Source organism: Porites lutea, chromosome 7 (genome assembly GCF_958299795.1).
Source record: "Porites lutea chromosome 7, jaPorLute2.1, whole genome shotgun sequence".
In the NCBI taxonomy this organism is placed as follows: domain Eukaryota; kingdom Metazoa; phylum Cnidaria; class Anthozoa; order Scleractinia; family Poritidae; genus Porites; species Porites lutea.
This window is the reverse complement of record NC_133207.1, coordinates 18,912,068-18,933,675: the sequence shown is the minus strand read 5'-3', so window position 1 is coordinate 18,933,675 and position 21,608 is coordinate 18,912,068. Positions and strand designations below refer to the sequence as shown.

General features: G+C 40.0%; 1 protein-coding gene and 1 non-coding gene across 2 annotated transcripts; both read left to right on the top strand.

Annotated features, from left to right (window-relative positions):
- The first annotated feature begins 734 nt into the window (after positions 1–734).
- Positions 735–21,273, top strand: LOC140943891 (uncharacterized). Its single transcript, XM_073393007.1, has 20 exons — positions 735–815; positions 1,812–1,930; positions 3,713–3,815; positions 4,485–4,540; positions 4,622–4,680; positions 5,108–5,150; positions 5,677–5,790; positions 6,421–6,506; positions 10,220–10,303; positions 10,731–10,851; positions 11,847–11,877; positions 11,985–12,068; positions 12,550–12,706; positions 13,960–14,070; positions 15,024–15,090; positions 15,918–15,997; positions 16,814–16,835; positions 17,259–17,336; positions 18,248–18,287; positions 19,512–21,273. Exons 1-20 carry the CDS (start codon positions 749–751, stop codon positions 21,083–21,085), a joined length of 3,096 nt encoding a protein of 1,031 aa, XP_073249108.1. The 5' UTR covers positions 735–748; the 3' UTR covers positions 21,086–21,273.
- Trnas-gcu (transfer RNA serine (anticodon GCU)) lies at positions 2,007–2,079 on the top strand. The gene has a single exon. It is a non-coding gene; the product is annotated as a tRNA-Ser (tRNA).
- Positions 21,274–21,608: the final 335 nt, after the last annotated feature.

Here is a 21,608-nt window from a genome sequence, read left to right as displayed (position 1 = left end):
ACGCCCTAAGAATCTGTCATCCTCCAGACTTGATCTCCTTCAACAATGCTGGTATTACTAAAATCCTGCAGAATTTAAATCCCAAAAAAGCTGTGGTCCTGATGCAATACTTTCCTAGTCCCTGTACGGCGTTTTAATCCCAGGCCTTCTCTGTCAATTCACTTTGGTGATGTATCCAAGATGAAAGGGTGTAAAACTTCTTCTTCACTTCTTTGCTTGGACCACGTGACCTAAAATGAATTGGTCGTGCAGAATAATGAGGCTTACGGACTAGGCAAATTCATATTCCTTGCTACAACTGTACGTTTGTAAAGAAACAGCAAGTCATAATTGTTTGCTCCTTATCTGTCTCATATGTTTTCTTTAAGTCTACAATCTGGCAAGCTACCGGCTGACTGGCTAAATGGCCAAGAGTTACTGAGGCCCTACCAGGGGGGGGGTCCCATGTCGCCCTCTGAATTTCAAAACATCTTGTGTCGGTGTTTATAAATGCTTTTGTTTATTGTCCGCTTTGCTGTCATTGTCGCTATTTGGCCGAGGGAGGTTGTCTCTTGTCACGATTTCATTTTACACACTGTCGCTACTTTTTGGGCCATGTCGCTTGTCGGGATTCACCCTGGCAGGGCCTCGTTACTAAATTACGAATTCTAAGAATATCTCAACTTGATATTAAATACCATATTTTCTGGATGATAACTCAGTGTAAAATGTAATTTCCATATTTTTTCAAGCTTTTCTTAATAGGGAGATGCCATCTAAACAAGCTGGGACTATGTCTTCCCTAGAAACAGATAATGGTGTTGTGAACCTTTCAAGTGAGTACCATTCTGTAATACTAACCTCACTAATTGACTTTGAGGTCAGTACTGTAGGTTACAGATCAAGCTTTTTCTGCCCAATTTATGGCCCAAGCGCAAAGCACACGGGCCACAAACCTTGGAAGAACAAGCAAGGTTGCTATAGTTGAAGACAGCCTGAAAGGAATTGCTTTAAAAATTAATTTGAAGAATTACGGAGATCGAGGATGGCATTATCCGTCAAGGCCGTAGGCCAAGGCGGGTAACACCCTCTGAGATCTGCATAATTCTTCATAAAAATTATGATACGAAAGCTGAATTCAATAATTGTTTTATTATTCATTCAAAATAATTCCTAGTTTAAAAACAATTTAAGCCAAAACATGCTTACCTCCATCGATGTTAAGTTCATGTTCGATAGTGCATGGTTAGGGTTGTTCAGCTCCGTAAATATTTCTCCAAATAGCAGATGTCGCCCTTCAAGTTGTCTTCTATTATTAAGCCTAGTTCTTACTCTTGAAACAAGTAAAATGTCCGCCATTTTTGTTTTGACAACCAAATCAACTCAACCTCGTGCCCAGGTCTTCTTGGTTAATGTTGCATTAACCTGCAAGAAAGCTGCACTTTTGGTGTTATCGGTTGATTAATCGCAAAATTCTTCCAAATTTGATCATCAGTGGCTGGTTATGGTGAATTATGCATGTGCTTTTAGCCAATAAGAATCAGGGAGATATTTTGAATGAATGATAATGAACATTAATTGTCACAAATTGCAGTTGAAACAAATTTTGCAATTTACAGTCTGTACAGTAAAATACTGACTAAACATACAGTCATTGTAGTGTGAGTACCAGCTGAGAAAGATAATCATAGTAATCTTTATTATTCTATTGTCTCCTAATTTTTTGAAGTCATTCTGCTGCAAGTTCATTTAATGGGTTACTCCAGAAAAGATTCATGGACCTACATGTATGTACTATATAATCTGCTAAAAGGGAGGACCTCTTGTTTCAGATCGTGGTTTCAAGAAGATAGAGCGTTTATCCAAAGGCATTTCACCTTGTACTCTTCTGTTAAGTAACAATGAAATCTCAAAGGTGGAGAATTTACAATACTTCGCACATTTGCAACAGGTACTTGAATAGAGTTATGTTTATAATTAAAGCTTACCAATTAGCTGACCAATTCTTCAATGACCTGCTCCCAGTTGGCTTGTTAGCTTAATTGGTAGAGCGCTGCACCGCTATCGCAGAGGTCAAGGGTTCAAATCCCGTACAAGCCTGAATTTTTTTTCAGGCTTTCTTATTGCAATGGCATAAGTTGCGTTTACAACTGTGATAATCTCCCTTTAAAGAATTCTTCACTCTGCAGTTCACATATAGGATTTTCATATATTCATAATTTCATGATCAGCATTTTGTTATAAAGAACAACTGGTGCTTTGGTCAGTTTTTAAAATGATTGATTAACCCATTCGCTCCTGGAGATTTTGCCGAAAAACGCGTTTTGAAGCTAGTCGAGTGGTTTTCTGGTCACTGTCGTGCTATAAAGGGCTAAAACTTACCACAAACCGGTTTACAGGTCGTACACTTGGCGACCTTCTGGTCCAGATGCAAAACATCAGCTTGCGAAGTTCGGGCATACGCAGAAAGCAAAATTTCGAGATAGGTTTTGGGTTTAAAAGTGACACAGCAGTCTTGACTTTTACTTTTCGCTTTTTCTTCTCCCTTCTTTTTTCGCTTTTCTTGCCTCATTTTTTTTTTTTCTCTTGCTGGCTTCATTTTGGTGGGAAGAGTTTTTAGGAAAGCTTTTAGGATCTTAGGATTAGGTGAAAGGAAAGGTAGGTGGGCAATGGAACAAGATTTTCATGGAGATTTTCAGGTCAAGGTCACGTGGTTTTTTGCTTCTTTCTCCGGTATCCTTGACTGAATTGTGCTCATTCTGGTATTGTTTGAAAGATCTCTTCACTCTACACAAGTTAGCGAAGAAAGTTGTCCTTGACCGTTAAAACTGATGACGTCACAAAGGGTAGAAAGGACCTGGATCCGCACGTGCGGTTACGGGCGGTTCAGGGGCGAATGGGTTAATCAAAAAACCTAAAAATGGCCTTTTACCAACTTTTTCACCTGATTTTACATGAAATAGACAGATTTGGTTGTTTTATGCTGAAAAGTGGATTTTTTTCGAAAAGCTTGGTACTTTGCTTAACCCATTCGCTCCTGGAGATTTTGCCGAAAAATGCGTTTTGAAGCTAGTCGAGTGGTTTTCTGGTCACTGTCGTGCTATAAAGGGCTAAAACTTACCACAAACCAGTTTACAGGTCGTACACTTGGTGGCCTTCTGATCCAGATGCAAAACATCAGCTTGCGAAGTTCGGGCATGAGCAGAAAGCAAAATTTCGAGACAGTTTTTGGGTTTAAAAGTGACACAGCAGTCTTGACTTTTACTTTTCGCTTTTTCTTCTCCCTTCTTTTTTCGCTTTTCTTGCCTCATTTTTTTTTTCTCTTGCTGGGCATTTAGTAGGCTTCATTTTGGTGGGAAGAGTTTTTAGGAAAGCTTTTAGGATCTTAGGATTAGGTGAAAGGAAAGGTAGGTGGGCAATGGAACAAGATTTTCATGGAGATTTTCAGGTCAAGGTCACGTGGTTTTTTGCTTCTTTCTCCGGTATCCTTGACTGAATTGTGCTCATTCTGGTATGGTTTGAAAGATCTCTTCACTCTACACAAGTTAGCGAAGAAAGTTGTCCTTGACCGTTAAAACTGATGACGTCACAAAGGGTAGAAAGGACCTGGATCCGCACGGGCGGTTACAGGCGGTTCAGGGGCGAATGGGTTAAGTTTAACTTGCAAGCCAATTACAATAGGACTGCACAAGTGTCTAAAATGATAGGGATTTAAATCTGCTTTTTTTGTTAGCTGTCATTAGCTGGAAACCACATTGTTGATATGAGAGGTATTAGTGCAGCCCAAGGATTGCGAGTTCTGGATCTCAGTAACAATAGCATTGTATGCATTGAAGGTATTGTTTTCGTGGAGTGCAATGAATGATTTTCCAGTAATCGGAGACCCAGTTATGTGCACAGGATTCTGGGATCAGCAGGGGGCAAATATTGCAAGTCGCTTAAAAGAATTGTACAGCTTAAAGTTTTTTTCTCCGTTAAAAGCAATCCTTTACCTTACACAAGAAAGAGTGCTTATCGATAGAATTTATTGCATTAATCACACAGAAACTTACAATCTCAGCGCAGCAACATTAGTCGCATTTGCTTTGCACAAAATTATGACAAAAATGCGTTATTCTTTCTCCAGTTACTGGAAAATCATTCATTTGTTTGGAGGAATCAAAAACGGATTGCGATCTAATCTTAATTCAAGTCCTAACAAATTAAAGTTGTTCACAAAATCTGAAAATTATTTTCCACGCATGTCTTCCTGATGGACTGATTAAAATATTGAACTTCAAAATGTAGACTGTTTACATGACTGTGATGCTTGTTTGTTTTCGTGGCTCCTCTCACAGGACACAAGGGCAATATTGTAACCTCCATTTGCAACTTGCAAGGAAATACTTAGGCTTTTTTAAAAAAACATTGGTTTATAAAGGCATTTATATTTTTTGGAAATTATTGCCAAATTACATTGTAACAAGTGGTGGTAACAAGTAATTTGGTTTGTTTTTGGTTTGAAGGTATAAGGTCACTGAGATATCTGGAATGGCTCAACCTTTCTGGCAACAGCATTGAGGTAAACTGCAATTTTAGTGGGCTTTATTTTTATTATATCAATTTTAGTTGATATTTACTTTTTCCTTACTTTGTTTTGCAGGAAATTGAAAACCTTGATGAGAATACTAACTTGACTCATCTGGATTTGTCAGACAATAGGTAATTATATTATCTAAGGTGGGAATGGCATCCTTCTTTTTATGATATGGTACTTACTATAGCTGGTTGTGTCATGGTGTACAATGGAGGTAAAAAGAACTTGGGACACTGTGAAAACCCCTTACAAGTCATTATTACAATAGATTAATGACAGTTTTTTTATTGCCCTTGGTTTCATCCCTAAATCATCTCCTGCTGCAATAAAGGACTCATTTCTACCCATTTTGCTCAAAAATCGACATTGTTTGAGGTTAGAGGGAGCTTACGGTAAAATATTTAATTCAAAGGGGACAGACAGCAGATTGTTGCTGCTTGAAATATTTATATGTCGTAACTGTTCATCAGTAGCATGCCTAAAATGTGTGCAATTCCACAATTGGTTTTGGCTCTTTTAAATCTTATATATTATCTTATTGTCTTCTTTTAGTATTGCTGTTATCTCTGGCTTGAGAAACCTCATGAAATTAAAGGTATGTACATTTTTCTTTTTCGGAAGGACCTTAGTATCTTACCATTGCGTCAAGCTAAGTTTAGTGAAAATTGTAAATGGCTGAAATGGTTCAGGAGGTCCATGTTTGTGGTGTTATGACAACAAAAAAGATTAAGACATAAAGCCAAGCTCCACAAAAAAGGGCAAACCTGCACTGCTGCATCTGGTTTGATTATCTCAGCATGCTTCTCCTGACCCCAAATAAAATATTATCTATTGTCCTGTCCTTGCATTACCAACTCCTGTCCCATTTTTCATTGCTTCCTCACTTAAGCACCTTTTCAATTGCAAAATATTAAGCATTTTTGCAAAATTTTCCCTTTCTTCTCCTCTTTCCGTACATCTCCCCTATACTTGCAAGCTCCTAACCACCCCCCCCCGTCCTACCTCACTGACCCGCCTAGCAACAAGTGTTTCATTGCAGTCAAGTGATTTAATCACAGACCTCTTTGTTGCAAATTCTTTGAGTTAGCTTTTTTATGCTTGTTTTTCTCTTATGTCAACAGATTCTTTTACTTCATGGAAATCTGATATCCTCCCTGGCAGTCATTAAAGAACATTTACCGAGCACTGTCTGCACCTTGTCACTGGCAGATAACGAGATATCAGACCTTAACGAGGTACATATGGGGGTATTTTAGTTATTTTACCGGTAGCTTGTGCAATGACAGAAGACAGTTTTTTCTTCTAATAATAATTATGCTAATACAGTTTGTAGGACTCTTTTTTGCTAATAAAATGCTAACAACATCCCTGGGCCAAGTTGTTGGAAAGAAGATCACAACAACTTTGTATAGTTCAGTGGCAGATCCAGTCCTTCAGATTAGAGGCGGGGAGGGGGGGGAGCGGTCATCCAGGCCCTGAGATAAGGGGGGAGGTGGTCTAAAAAAATTTGTTTTTGGTATAAAAATATGGGGCGGCCTCCCTTGGACCTGCCACTGTAGTTAACTCGATTGTTACTGACTGGGAATGAAATAACTTGCCACAGATGTTGAAACAAAAGAAAAAAATTCCCAAAATAAGAATGCTGTTAAATATGAAAGAAAAGGTTGTGACGAGTTGAGAGGGACAAGGTGATTATTTTTTTTTCAATAATCATGTTCAGATGCCTGCAAGTTCTCAGTGAGTATTTTGTTCTGGAACACCCCTTTTATTTATCAGTGGAATGCTGAATATAATGGTAGTTAAGCTACTTGTACAATGTATGGAAACCTCTGATTATTCAGCAGTTTTTAATTATTTTATTGTAGGTGATGTACCTGTCGTGTCTAGCCAATCTGCAGCAGCTTTCACTTGTGAATAATCCATGTGTGCTTCCCAGTAATGCTTGGAGACTGTATCTTTTGCACGCTTCAGTCAATGAAATAATATATCAATCAGTCAATGTATTCTTGATTAATGCTTGTATGTCATTCAAAACTCATTAATAATTCATAAGCCCATTGACCTATTAAATGGTCGATAATACATAACGTGCAGTCACATTACAAATGTCAAATGTATATCGATAAAACCTCCCCTAATTAGTACGCGGTGTTTTATCAGATATAATAGAGAGATTAGAGACCTTTAGCATCAGGTTTTTCGTGGGAGACTGCAAACTGCAGTTTGCAGTTATGCGTTTGCAGTTTCACGATACCAGGATTTCTTTAGCAAGGCGCTTTAGTGGCAAAAAAACTTGCCACAAGTTACTTATTGCTGGAAGCCCTTTCTGCCATGTGAACGTGAACTGCAAAAGTTTTTCATGAAAAACCTGATGCTAAAGGTCTCTATTAGGCATCGCGTTTACGGCAAACGGCAAACATGTACCACGTGACGAAAATTCCCCTTTACTTGTGGTTTACTGTTCATTATAACTACACGAAAATCGGTAGATTCATGCCAATTCTATCCACAAGAATTGTTTTAAGCTGCTTTTATCTGCGTATTTCTCATTGTGAAAATTTCACAACTTAAATCTCACGTTTGCCGTTTGCCGTAAACGCGAAGCTTGATAGAGAGACTAAGAGTCACGTTTACAGCAAACCGCAAACGTCAGATTCAAGTTGAGAATTTCTCAGAATTGTGTTTTCACATGACGTCATGGCGGCCATATTTGTGTCCCAAAACAATAAAACGGCGGCCATGTTGTTGTTCCAAAACTATCCTGTGGGATTTGAACTCTTTTCTTATGTAAACGCTTTCTTTTGTTCCAATAAATTTACATAGATGCTGGCCACGTGAGTGAAAACACAGAATAGAAAATAAACAGATAAAAACTGTCCAGAACAATTCTTATGGATAAAACTGGCGTGAAACTACTTATTTTTGTGTCGAAGTAATAAACAGTAAACGACAATTAAGGGAAAAACTTGGTCATGTGGAACAAATTCACGTTTGCAGTTTGGCCTAAACGTGAATCTTACAATCTCTCTAATCTCTCTAATATCTCTAAAATCACTGCCTCTGACTTATGAATATTAATTATCAGCAGAGCAACTGACACAACAAATGGTGGGTGAAAAAAATGTTCTTTCAAAATAACACACGCACTAAGTTAACTATTGTGCAAAATAAAACTTTGTTCTTTCACCAATTTTATAGACTGTTCACAGTCCTCTATTTTTTCGTGAGATGGCGGCCATCTTGATTTTCAAATGTACCGAGGGGGCGGGCGTCGGGGATTATAGCTCTAGGGGAAGGGGAGCTGTGCATGTTGGCCGATTTTATTTGCAAAAATGTCCTTTGATCCGTATTATAATCACTGTTTCGAAAGGAGATGTTTGTAAACACGCAAAGTCGATGCGAAATGTGTCTGGCATATTTTTCATCGCAAGCGGAGTTTGTTAATTAATGAATAGTAAAGGCGTGAAATTCCTGTCACGTGCCCGGAACGCGAGTCGCAGTGATGTTGGTACAGTTTCTCTCTTTCCTCCTCCAAAACCTAGACTACGAGTAGTCCCCCATTTTTCCTCAGGGATAGTAGAGCGTGCGAAACGCGAGCGCGCATGAAAATCACCCCACGCGACACTCGCCTTTTCTCGCGTGGGGTGATTTTCACGCGCGCTCGCGTTTCGCACGCTCTACTATCCCTGAGGAAAAATGAAGGACTCCTCGTAGTCTATCCAAAACCGTTCCACGCCCCCTAAGTAGATTTGACACTCATCTAAGATGGCCGCCCTCAACGCCAAGTCTTCAATCTCGATGGTCTTACCGAAAAATAGGGGACTGTGAACAGTCTACCAAGGTCTACCAATTTTGTCAGCCAAAAGTTTAGTGACTCAGCGGTAATATTGGCTAGAGCAGTGTCCAAGTGTTGCACTCAAGACTTGCCAGTTGTAAATACGCAATGCTCGAGTACTGGGTTTTGTTCATACTCGGGGTAAAAAAGCTGTGAAACTAACCAGTGACGTACAACAATTAATACAAAGAAGCCACTGAGAAGTCATCACAACAGAGCTAAGGAAAATAAAAGCTAGAAAACAAAGACAGGTTAAAACACCGAGGATGACGCGGATTTTTGTTTACCTACCATTCGGCCATTCCAGAAAATGTTTTTTCAAAGACTACTTTTTCACTGTACTTGTTGACTTTGGGGTGCCATTTTCGATTAACTTCCTCTCCTTCCGCATTTTTAGGCTTCCGAAAAACTCTGGAACAAGACGCCATCTCTTCGGTTAGTGTCGTTCGTTGACTGGAAAATTTCTAAACACGTGTGAGAGTGTGATTTTCTTGCATAATAATTTCATATTTTTCCCGTATGCTAATTTCCAACGTTCACAGAAGCGTCATTGTTATCAACTCCATTGAGACACGCTTTTCCAGAAATGTTTTTGAAGTCATTTAATAAACTCCCAGCACGTGTTTTATCGGGTTTAAAATCCCGAGCCGATACTGCTGCTCCTTTATCAGGGCCTGTTTACGTGGAGGTGGGGGACCCCAGATAGGTGAGGTAACACTTTGGCGGGTCACCCCAGCTAACATGTGAACATGATCATATTAAAATGAGAGATCATATGGACAGGCGGGTTACCCCACCCAAGCGGGTTATATAATTACCTCACCTACCTGGGGTCCCCCACCTCCATGTAAACAGGCCCTAAAACATTACATAAATGATGAATTATATCAAAAGCTGCATTAGTGATGGTATTCTTAAACTTTGAAAGATATTCCTGCCTGACTTCCAGTTTTTATTGAGTTCCATATGTTTGCTGTTTTGCAGATTCTTTGTCTAGTGTAATTTTTGAACTTTGGTAGACTTCTGAATGTAGACTACTTCTTAGGTTGTTGCCTGTGAATGTGTGAAATTTAAAAATCAGGAATTTATTCTGTCTCAGGGACATGGCAGTTCATAGACTCGTAAAGCAGAGCGAGTGACGGACAGATTTTTCTTCATCTTGGGTAGTCTTCCTGCACAGCTGTTATTTGTGGCAAGACAAAAAACAGCTGCACTGGAGACTAGATTCTTCGCTAAAGTGTCCATGTTTCAGACCGTACCAACAATGATTACCGTTAATAGATACAGTGTAACCCCGTTAAAACGGTCACCAATGGGCCAATGGCCGCATTAACGAGGGGTTTTTTTGACAAGAAAATGTATGACGGTTTTTGCCAGGCGGCCAGGCGGTCTTCAGACCTGGCCTTTAGGCAGAAATTATGTTATCATTACTTATTACTTAGATTAGAGCGCAAACAAAAAAATTCTTCAAATCCATTTAGAATTGGCATATTTCTCTTTCCTTCTTACTCATTTTGAATTGACACGATAAATACATTCATACACTCCCGTAGTTCCCTCGAAAACCATACCCGATTCGACACCAAAATGGGCAAAGTGTATACCCGTTTTCAGACCAAAAAGGGGCAAAAACCCTACCTGATGGGTGGGGAGGGGCGGCACATACCTATATAGCGTATACGAGGGAGTACCCCTCGGGATGTAAAAGAACACAATTTTAATTTTATCTTTAACAGTGACTGCTCTATTAGGACCAAAGTGCTGTTTAATTATTCAAATTTTAGTTCGTTGACTTGTTAGCCTATTATAACACCTTGACGCTATTTTAGAGAAATCTGCTATAGACCTTACCTAGTGTATTGTTGTCCTGACCTAAGGAATCTGGACGGACAGTTAGTGAGTCATCAAGAAAGGTCAGCTTAATAACTTTTTACTAAAGGGCGACTTAATTAACTTTCCTCAAACCAGTTACATTGATTATATGTAAAAAAAACGATATTTATGTTCTAGTGTGCAGGGAAAAGGAGCAAACACAGGTGATGAATTTTGTCGGTGAAATATTGGGCGAGGAATACACCATTATGATATAGGAAGCTGGTTATGTAATGTGCTTATGTAATGTGTTTTGAGTTTAGTGCCTCAGGTGTCGAGATGAGAAAATCGCTCAATTGATCTTTCTCAAGGTGAAACAGTATAGCTTTGAGAGTGTTTTATACTGCGAAGTGTTCACGTTGTTTCCGAGCATGTCTCAATCGTTTCTAGCTAATAAATTATTGTAAGTATGTGGAAGCCTCCATTGATCTGTAATGCGCGCCATCATTTTTCATCTGTTCTTTTTAGAACACTTGCAAGATTACTGAACCAAGCATTTCACCAAATCAGACATCCTTCCCTTGGACAACACCTTCAGCTCGTGTCCATATTGCACCACATTTGCAACGAACCCATTGATTCTACCAAGGTAAACCAGATATTGAAATGAAGCACGGTTAAACGTTATGCCCACATACCAAAGGGATGGAGCCAAATAGCCTCATTACAGAGGTGTCCTTGTTATAGAATGTATCACTTTGCTACAGTGTTTTGGACCAGTAGATCTGCTCTGTAACAGAGAGGTGTCTGCAACTTAGTAGGTTTTAAATAGTGAAAAGCAATCGGAAAAATAAGGGAAATAAAAAAGTGATAATAATTAATTAATGTGTAAAAAAATGAATCACTCAAAAATTTTGATTGAATTCGTGAAAAGATCAAGCCTATTATTTCAGTTATTAACTTATTGAATATGCTCTTTTGTTGAGCATTTGGATTCACATCATTTTATATCATTTTGACACCTAATATAAAGCCAATTAATTCAACATTTACAAAGAAAATCTTGTTCTTGGTCAACGAATGGACTTACAAGACGTAAGCGAACTGACCTAACACGTCAGCGAAACGACTCGTAGGTGAAACGACCGTAAACCATTACACTTGTGTTAATTTGAAATTGACTCGACTACTATCGGGAATAATTTTTATTTGGATTTTTTTGTCCTTTATTGAAATTTCCCACGGTGACTCAATACGGTAACAGGGAATGAAGCAGGAATAAAGTCCTAATTGATATCAACCCCTTCATCACCCACTTATTCCATGAAAGGGTGTACCACACCACCAGCATCCACGCCCCCTACCCTTTACGAACAGCAGTGTGGGTTCTTTTACATGTACATCCCACAAGAATCAGAACAGTGAAAGAGCTGTGAGACGGGGCGTAAGGTTTTTCGTCCTTATCTTAGAAGAATAGAATGTCTAACCACTTGTGGATGTCACAACAAAGGCAGCACATTCTCCTCAGCTATTTTAATACCCCGGCCGGGGTTTGAACCCGAGACCTCCCGCTCGGCAGACCGGCGCTTATCCAGTAAGCTAACCTACCGCCAGTCTCACTGACTAAACAATCATCTTTTTCAGATATCTCCAGTACCAGCAAATGATGACCTGGGTAAGTACCGTGACTGTGGATTCATTTTTACCGTTATAATTAAGGATCTGCCTTTTCCCGTGAATCAGAGGTTGAGTAAGTCAGACTGGCCTTGGCTTTTGTTTTAGATGGCGAAAACCTGTTGGAATCTGAAAGCTTCTATATTCCACTACCACTGTCAGATTTGGAGCAGTCGCAGCAAACGCAGTCAGGTGGGTTTTCCAGTACAGACGTCAACGATATTCCCAGTTGGAAGATTCAGATTAGAACACAAACTGTGAAGACAGGGTGGAAATTTGGTGAATAACGGAGGGTATAAATTGCAGGTTGCAGGTCAGAATTTGTTATGTAACCTGCAACCTGCACTTTACACCCTCCGGGTGAACAAAGCTTTTAGAGGGAGAATTTGTCGTTTCAAAAAATGGCTTTACCTTTTTTCAAAAATCTGAGGTATTGCAAAGGGGATACCATCATTCAAGATATAAAGCGCAATAATATTCATTACCGTCTACAATACTCAAATAAAGCTGTTTTGAATTAACCAGCGATCAGCGGCTGATAGTTTATTATAATAATTTCGCTTGGTAACGCGTTCCAGTCATTTAAAGTTCTACAAGAATAACTATGTTTATATGAGAATTATTCTATTACAATGTTCTGTACTCATAATTATGGTCTTTCTTTTGACCCAAGATGATCCAATTATGACAGAAGAAGAAGCTGTCCGCCTTTTGAGTCTAGCAGCAACCATTATCCAAGCTCATGTTCGTGGTTATCTAGTTAGAAAAAAGTTCAACTTCTGTCAGTTTCGACGCCGAAAACATGCAGCAGCCTGTATACAAGCAGCTTGGTAAGAATATTTTGTACTCCTTGTGCACTTCTGTTATGGGGTTTGTCTACCTTCAATACAGCCTTGTTCTCCCTGCCCTTTGCTCAGTACTAGTATAAAATGTACACAACACGGGGCTCGAAGAAACTACCGTCCAGTAGTCTGGGACGAGTAGATTTTAAAGCACACTTGCCCAATAGGCAGGGTCCAAGCAATTCATCCATTAACCGTTTCACTGCCAGAGTGTTTGATAGAGTTTTGTAACGTGACTCTAACTTTTCAGTATGTGGACGAATTCCTTCGATGTGACCATTCAAATGAAAGCTCTCTGCCTGAACTCACACTTGGTGCTATTTGTTTTCCAAAATGTTACAAAATGAAATTTGGAAATCTGGTCGAAATTTACCTTTGGCTAGATTTGGCAGTGAAAGGGTTAACAAAATCATGAACTAAGACGAGTAGGAAGTGGCTCCGGGTAAGAAATTTGTCAGAGCTGCTTGTCCAAAGGACAAGCGTGAATTGCACATTTTTTGCAAGTTATTCAGAACCTTCGTTTTGCGTCGGAACGATAATATTCGCTTCTCCTAGAAACTTCCAGAAGACTAATTTCATACCTACTATACTACTCATCTGAAAAAATGCAGAAAATAGGAAAGTCATTCATTAGAACTGTGGAATAAAGAATTAATCGAAAGAAAGCCCGTCGAATCGAATTCAGGCTTGTAAGGGATTGGACTGCTTTACCTCTGTGATGCCGATTCAGCCTTCTACCAATTGAACTAACAAGCCAGCTGGGGACTGGTCATTAATTTGGTTCGCTATAAACACGTGAAAAGATGGACATGAAGTAATGACGACATGAAAATCAAACATTAGAACCTTGGGATGAAGAAGTAAAAGCTCAGAAGAATAGTCATTGCAGCATTAGACGCGACTAAATGACCAGCTCTCAGTTGTCTTGTAAGCTCAACTGATAGAGCCGGCGGACTGCGGAAAGTGCGTTCTACTACAGCGATGAACTTCTTTACCTTTTATTTCTCATCCCAAGGTTCGTTTATAACAAGCCAACTTAATGACCAGCCCTCAGCTGGCTCATTAGCTCAAGTGGTAGAGCGCTGTACCGGAATTGCAGAATTCAAGGTTTGAATTCCCTACCAGCCTGAATTTTTTCAGGCTTTCTTTGTGCGCCGCAGAAGTTGCGTCTACCACTGTGATGATCGTGTTTACATTAAAAACTATTTTTCTTTCTTACTTTGCCTTTTACGCCTTATTAGGAGGGGTTACTGTGCTCGAACTAAAGACATCAAAGTTGTGAACATTCGAAATGAATTGCGAGTCCGAAGGCTTATCTCCGTCATAAATAATCTGTGCAGCAAAATGGACAGGTACGAAGGTTAAAGAGCTAATCATAGGTGTAACTAAAGTTAATCCGATAACCAAATCAACAGCCTTGATTCCAGGATCAACAGGCCATTTGCAGCTAATCACTCACGTGGCCACGGTACCAAACCGCCATCCTGGAGAGAAAAGGATTCATTGTGAAAACACAATCAAAGAACTCACGTCAATTAAAATTTAGATTTCCTTTGTTTGTCTTCTCCCGGTGCGTCACTCGCTCTCCAGCATGGCGGTTTTGCACCACGTGAATGACCTGCTCCAAAGGGCCGATTGGACAGTACGCTCTACTTGCGCGCTGCTCATGAATCGATTCTGTTTTCGATTAATTGATAGAGCGGTTTTCACTTGACTGTCGTAAAACCAAAACCAAAGTAAATACACTAGCCAACCAAAGGGCGTAGTAAAACCAAAACCAAAACCAAAACCAATTACTTTCGACAGTCAAGTGAAAACCGCTTTAACAGTCAGAACTTCGTGTCGTTGTAATCATACTCGTCATTAAACGAGTCAGACTCCCGCGGTTTTCTTCAGTCACATGTACATTGTACCATTTCAGGCCAAATTGGACTCCACTCAGTCCTGTTACCATTATGAAACTATTGTGCTTTTGAGAGTATGGCTAAGACCACTTGTTCTGTCGCCTTGATTTTTGGACACGATTGTGACAATTTAGACCATTAAGCCTGCAAAGGCGATCTCTTCCATCGCCCTGATCGTTCCTTATTGCGTCATAATCTTAACGCAGGCTCTATAATTATAGACATCATTTCTTTCCAGGCGACTACGAGTCCATCGTCCGGGTCGTCCATCATTGCCCTCCTATTCATTCGTCAGTATTTTGTATTAAAAAAACTGGACTTAGTTGTTAACGTTTTACTAAGGATATTTTCTAAAATATAGGAATATGCTCCAGAAGTGAAGAGCATTTTCTTTTTTGTAGACAACACGAGGAAGCCATCAAAAGCAGAGAACAGTTGAAGACAGCCATTTATTATCTTTGGTGTCAGGTAAGTTACTGAATTAATAGGCTGATTTAGCAACAGAACGGGAACATCTGTTGACGACTGCGCGTGCAAATCAAACAACTAGCTTGACCAATGGCAGAGCGGCAAGTTGGGTGCCGGAAATCGAGTTTAGTCCTTTCCGCGCGCTTTCCCGTCGTCAAATGACGTTCCCGTTCTGTTGCTAAATCAGCCTAATCTAATGGTAGTGTACTCCTGATGAAAAGAAATCATATTTACATTGTTAGGACTAAGGCTGTGTTTTCACTATACCCGATAGCTTCTCGTGCCGACACAACACGCTATCCGTTATAGTCTGAATATAGCCAAAGTCTGTGGCGGTATCAAGAACTCGGTCGGTGTCCTAAAGTCAGTAAGGAGGATAGTATTACCTTTGCTTTGCAAACGGATGGATCAGGCTTGGATGACCATTAAGATATGGCGGCCTCGTTTCCAGTAGGAGACGTAAAAACAGCCAGTCTTGCCGATGATTTAATGAATTATTTTTCAGTTTTTGCATCCCACTGCTTCCATTCTAATTAGTCTAAGGCCACGTTGGGCCATCAGAGGGAGCTCGCGCTGATTCCAAGGTTGGGTGGGGGTCTGCATATTTCACGTCGGGGGCCAATTTAATCATTTACGGTGTAAACGTGTCATTAGTTAACCTGTCTCACCAGCAGTTGGCCATCAGTTGTACAATCAAATTGAAAATCACCCTGAGATAAATACACCAGATCTCGAAATGATAAGCCTTTCAGTGGTTTATTTTTGTGTAAAATCGAGATTGTTTCCTAAATTAAATGTTTACTTTGCCACTTTTACATTCTTCGTAGATCTCAGAACAGAAAAAAGATCAAATGCTTCACCTTCACAAGAAACAAGTTAAGGCAGCAATCACAATTCAGTCTTCGTGGTGAGTATGTACAGACTGTCTTACAGTTGTGGGCTTACTATCATAGCCTTTGAGTGAACGTGAGGTTTGAGGTTCAGGTTGACCTTGTTTTGATAGGAACCTCTTTTCTTTTCTTATGGAAATTATGCTTAAAAGATACAAGTTAGCATAACAACAACATGATTTACATAATAAAGCAGGAAGGATTGTGTCAAAACAACTCCAGCCTCGTTTCCGTCTGTAACTGTAAAATGGGCTATTAAGAGTTGTATCGGGATGCTAAATATGTACGTTGTGTCAAATTGCATTTTGGGACTGTTTTGGTGACGCTATTTCTTCTTTTATTGGCTATTACAAAGTTTCACTGGAGACTGGGTCAAAATCCTTTGGTCCTTCTCTTCAAACAATCCCAAAGTGCAAACTGAATAAAAACCTACTCAGTCCCTCGCGCAACCTTAATAACGCCTCTGAAGACTGGGTCCAAAACCCGTCGGCCCGTCTCTTCAAACAGTCCCACCCATAGTGCAATCTGACACAGATCACCTCTAATCACGTCGCAGTTACGCAGGGACGGCGAAGAAATTTGCAAAAAATCGTGATGCACGTGCAGAGTTGTTGTTTTGCAAATTAAATTTATTGCTTTTTCTTCGACGTTCTCGTTACCGTCGCCTTCGTAGTTTCGTACGGTCCCTATTTTGCTCACTCGCGCGAGCGTCTTGAGGAACTGTTCGCAGTCTCGTTTACTAACGTCTTTGTCGGGGATGTATATTGCTTATATTTTGTTGGGATGAGGTTATTTGACACTGATTAACTTTTACTTCTTTTTTGGAATTTCAGGAGGGGATTTATGGCCAGAAAGGTAGTTAACGAAAGCAGTAATTAATTCAAAGGAAGATTACAGTGGAACCTCCCGTAAGCGACCACCCAAAATGCAAAGACTGAGTGGTCGCTTACGGGAGGTGGTCGCTTACAAGAATCGAACCAAGGAGGGTCTCTTCCGAGAAGAGGTCCAGACACATCTACTTTATGGAAGATAATTTCTTGCATGCAATGTCTAAGTTACGCCATGTGTAGTTCCATGTTGTCATTCGAGTTCTTCGCACCAGTTCCCCGTTCGTTAAGAACATGGCCAATTCTTTGTTACAAAACGAGATAGGAAGAAGTGAATGTTGGCCTTAAAAAAGAATAGGAAGTTCATAGTTTTTTTTCTTTTATCTTGACATCAAAGAAGGTTAAGAGTCATTGAAAACACATCAACTTGTTTGCTTTTTCATCTTTACAGGCTTTCCCCAATATTCATAAGAGGAGGAGTGATAAAATGGCTACACTCTTTGCGTTGTGTCACAAGCTACAGACGCAGGTAATAGAAAGTGTCAAGTTTAAAAATGGAAACTAGAAATAACCAAAGATTACGGAGTGTGGGCGACAACGATCGAAGGTCAAAACGCTTTTGTTCCAGCTCTGTGTTTTGTGTAAGTTTCACGTGACAGATGGTCAAAACATAAGGAGTGATAGAAGGTGCCGTTTTTTAACGCGCGTGATCATTTGCGTTCTGTGCATTCCATACATTGTTAGTGGAAGTGCAAACTATTGCTGGCGTTTATACATGCGACGCATGCGTAATAACAACGAGGAGTTTAGGATTGCGGGCTCCTCTTGGCCCACAATAAAGTATTGAAGACGCTATGTCACGTTCTCTGCTGTCTTTTTAAAAAGCTTGAACTTTGCTCGTGTCAGTTGAATTTCAAAAATAATGGTCGAGTTTGAATTATTTAAAACTATTTATTAGCACTGAAACTGTTTCCGGTTGTCTGTTACAACGGATGGCAATGATGGACATGGATTGAAACTTAAAAAAAGTCGGGTCAACGTTTTCAAGTCTTAATGCCATGCCTGCAAAAATCACCAACGAAAGTTATTGTCCGTGTTAACGGGATTTGACTGTGCCAAAAAATCGTGACATTGCTCCTTTAAAGGCGATAACATAGAACAAAAGGTACACTCTTTTATTTGGTAAGAAGAAACTGTCAACTTGTCCTTCTTGTACCCTGCTCTTGATTAGAAATGTATTTTTCCGAACGTTTTTGTCCAGTCAAAGATAACAAAATCTCTGATAAGCTTAGCTCTCCACGAATCACTAAATTGCACTTTAGCAGGCACCTGAAAACTGTCAGTTGTGGGAAAATACTTTATAAACATGCGATCGGCGGCCCGGACGTGTTTCTGATGGCTTTTTAGATGTCAAACACTATTTATCATTCTTTCTCACAGCTCAATATGGTCACATCACAGATCAAGGAAATCACACAAGGTACTCTTCTTTCTTCTGTGGTTAACATGAATTAATCTCGGGTCTAAATGAATGTCTCGCCTTTTACTCGACCAATCGAAGGTTAAGGCAACTTCATTGGTGACCATTGATTGGCTCATGAATCTCGCGTCTTTTTTCACGCTTTTCGTTGGTCTCATTGAGAGATTTACATTCAAACCTTTTGTCGTCAGGTTGATGTGTTAAGGTCGTCCTAACTCACCATCCAACCTTTGCAACTTTAGCATCGAGTAGTTTCATGTGCAAAACCATAAATTCATTTATTATTCATTCAAAATATTGCTTCTTTTCTGATTGGCTCAAATGCCGCGGCTCGTTCTTCATAACCAGCTAGGTTGACCAAATTTGCGATAAATGGAAAATGACGTCGATAGTACAGCATAAATGCCAGAAAAATGGGCGACAACCGAGAAGCCCTGGGGACGAGGTGGGGCTGTTTTGGTAGAGCAAGGCAAAATGGCGAAACATTTAACACATTGCTGAATTGGTACCTCTTAAGGGTGGAAATGAATTTGAGACACGCCCATAAAACAAGATTCTGGTACCTTTTGGGAGTGTCCTTGAAATTTTCCGACGAGCAACCCCGTCACTTTTGCAGGGAGTACTCCCCCGGGAAACATCCCTGTGTATACTGAACTTGTCGGGAAAAAGGCAAATGAAGACCGGAACTTAACACTGATCGAAATAAGCGTGTTTAGCTTGTTTTAAACGAGGAATTATTTTGAATGAATAATAGCGCAATTATTAAATTCAGCTATCGTATGATCTGAAGAATTATGCAGATCTCTGAGGGTATTATCCGCCGAAGTCGAATGGTATTGTAAAAGAATAAAAAACTTACCTAAGCAAAGGAAATGATATGATTAAGGCAATATTTGATAAACAACAAAAATACAAAGCTTAGTCATTCGTGTCAGCAATTTGCTACGTAAGTCAAAGCAAGATAAGATATATTTCATCAATTTGAATTAAAGGTAGATAAGAAAATTACACGATTTCAATAATTTCTTATTTCTCTGGATTTTTAAGTCTGTGGACCAATCCTCTGTTGTGCCCGTTCAAGTGACGGCAACACTTTTGGGTCGTACCGTAAATCTTCTCTGTTAAAAATAAACAAAATTGTTATTATTTTTTAAAATTTCCTACTCTATTTAGGAAGTGAAGAAGATATTAGAAGGTTCATAAAAAACGTTTGGTCTTTCGTAGGTGAAAAACAGAACAAGGAAACCCAAATGTTCTCGGATCGGGAAGAACCGTCGGCAGATACCATTGCAACTTTAACTGGCAAAGTGAATAGTACTGGTATTTCCACTGGTCCTCGGTTGGTTACAGACGAAGACACAAACTCTGAAGACGACGTATTGGAGACATCATCAACTGATCAAGTAAACCAAGGAAATTTTAATATCCCGTTGTCCAGTCTTCATGTGAATGACATGAAGGTGAAAGAACCGTTTTCTTCAAGTCTTGAATTCGAAGAAGACACTAAAACAATGGAGACTTTATCGCAGTTTGATGATGCAGAGGGTCGTGTGAGTGGTGATGTTGTATTGCCTTTTGGACCTGTGGTTGCTGAAATAAGCGAAGTGGCCCCTTCTGTGTCCAACGTGGAATTTCGCCAGAATGAAATGACTCTTCCTTCATCTATCCACCAGGAGGAACCCGATGACTTTGCAGATGATGAAATGGATGAACCCAAAGTAAATGTGACTTTGTCCGAGGGGTCTTGTTATAACACTGAGCACACTCTCCACGAGACACACGAACAGGAAGCTGACATGGAAGGACACTTGAGTGTTGGTATTCCAGAGATAGTTGTTAGCAGTCCTGTTCCAACTGATGATGAAAGTAGTAATGAGGGGTCGGTTAATGACCCGGGTGAGAACAGTGGACAAATGGAATCCAAACAACAGAGTATGGAGAAGCAAGCCTTTGTCGAAGTTCCGTCTGAAGATAATCAAGCGTCATCGAGGACACAGGTGGTGAAGAATGACAAATATGATAAATTTACGACCACCGATCAAACCGACGGCGAGCAAATGGGTAGGAAATCTCTAAATGATGATGAGGAAATTCGCCTGCCATTCAGAAGTACAGCAAATGTAGTTGCTTTAAAGCAAGCGAGCGGTGGAGAATATAGCACAGATGTTGCCAGCGAATCAAATCGTGACATATCCCAGGAAGGTGCGCTGAATTTGGGCGAAAGAGCCAGCAGCTTATTATCGCAGCTGAGGTCTGAAATTGCCAGTATGAAATCTGCTCGCTTGAGTGGCCTCGTGCTTAACATAGCGTCAGATGTTGAAGCTGAAGTCATGGAAGAGGAAGATGTCCAAGAACAGGCTAAAAGTCCAGTAAAGCATGATAACATAGCTACAGCCAGTTCAGAATCACAAGAAACTGACCTCGCGGAGATAACACCACACGATCCTCTCTCATCAGAAGACTGTGAGACGGCTCAGTTTGGGTCACAAGTGTGTGACACAACACAGACCGCACCACAAGATGTTGCCTTACATGGACCAGCATTTCAAGTTCAGGAGCGTGACAAATCCCATCTGGACTCGAAAGGGCGTGACGCTGTACAGTCACCTTTACGTGGTCATGACGCAAGTGTTCCGGAACCAGTGTCAACAGTGTCATATCGTCTACCTCTGTTTGAAGACGTGGATAGCGCATCCACGTCGCTTTCGTTGGATGACCTTATTTCAGACCCCACCATTGAAGGAACTGTGAACCTACCTTTTGACACTGCTTGTTATGAACGGTCGCAATCTGAATGACGTAATCGATAAGTTTACAGATGCTTTGTAAGAAAAAAACTAAAGTTCTTTTTGCAACGTACGTACCGAAAATTGCAATCATTGACTGGAGAGAGGCCAAAAAGCAAGTTTCTTACGTCCGATAAGCCCGAAAGTCACACTAGGGAAGATAAAGGAGAGGAAAAAGAGAGATGGTTGCACTCTTAGTTCTTAAATTAGTTATTCTGGAGATAGTTGTTGAACGAATAAAACAGCAGCTTGACGGAAGAGGTCTGTATTGGGAGTAACGTTTTCAAAAATCCAGCTAGATTTATACATCTTTTTTTTTGTTAAGTTCTGCTGACAGTTAGATTTTTTTAAATTTTTTATTTTGCTTGTCGCGGATGAAAATAGAAAGTGCGTATCGTTATCAGCTTATTTCGGAACCTTTTTTATTACAGTGATAAGCCTCCTCCCCCTTCTCCCTCAGAAAAAAAAAAGAATGCTGCTTGCAGCAATTCTGCAGTGCTTTTAATTCTTTAACACAGTTAATTATTGCATGCGA

Coding starts and splice junctions, on each gene's coding strand:
- LOC140943891 (XM_073393007.1), top strand. CDS start 749: ATGCCATCTAAACAAGCTGGGACTATGTCTTCCCTAGAAACAGATAAT. Junction 15,091..15,917: donor TTTATTATCTTTGGTGTCAG/GTAAGTTACTGA, acceptor CATTCTTCGTAG/ATCTCAGAACAGAAAAAAGA. Junction 17,337..18,247: donor GTCACAAGCTACAGACGCAG/GTAATAGAAAGT, acceptor TCTTTCTCACAG/CTCAATATGGTCACATCACA.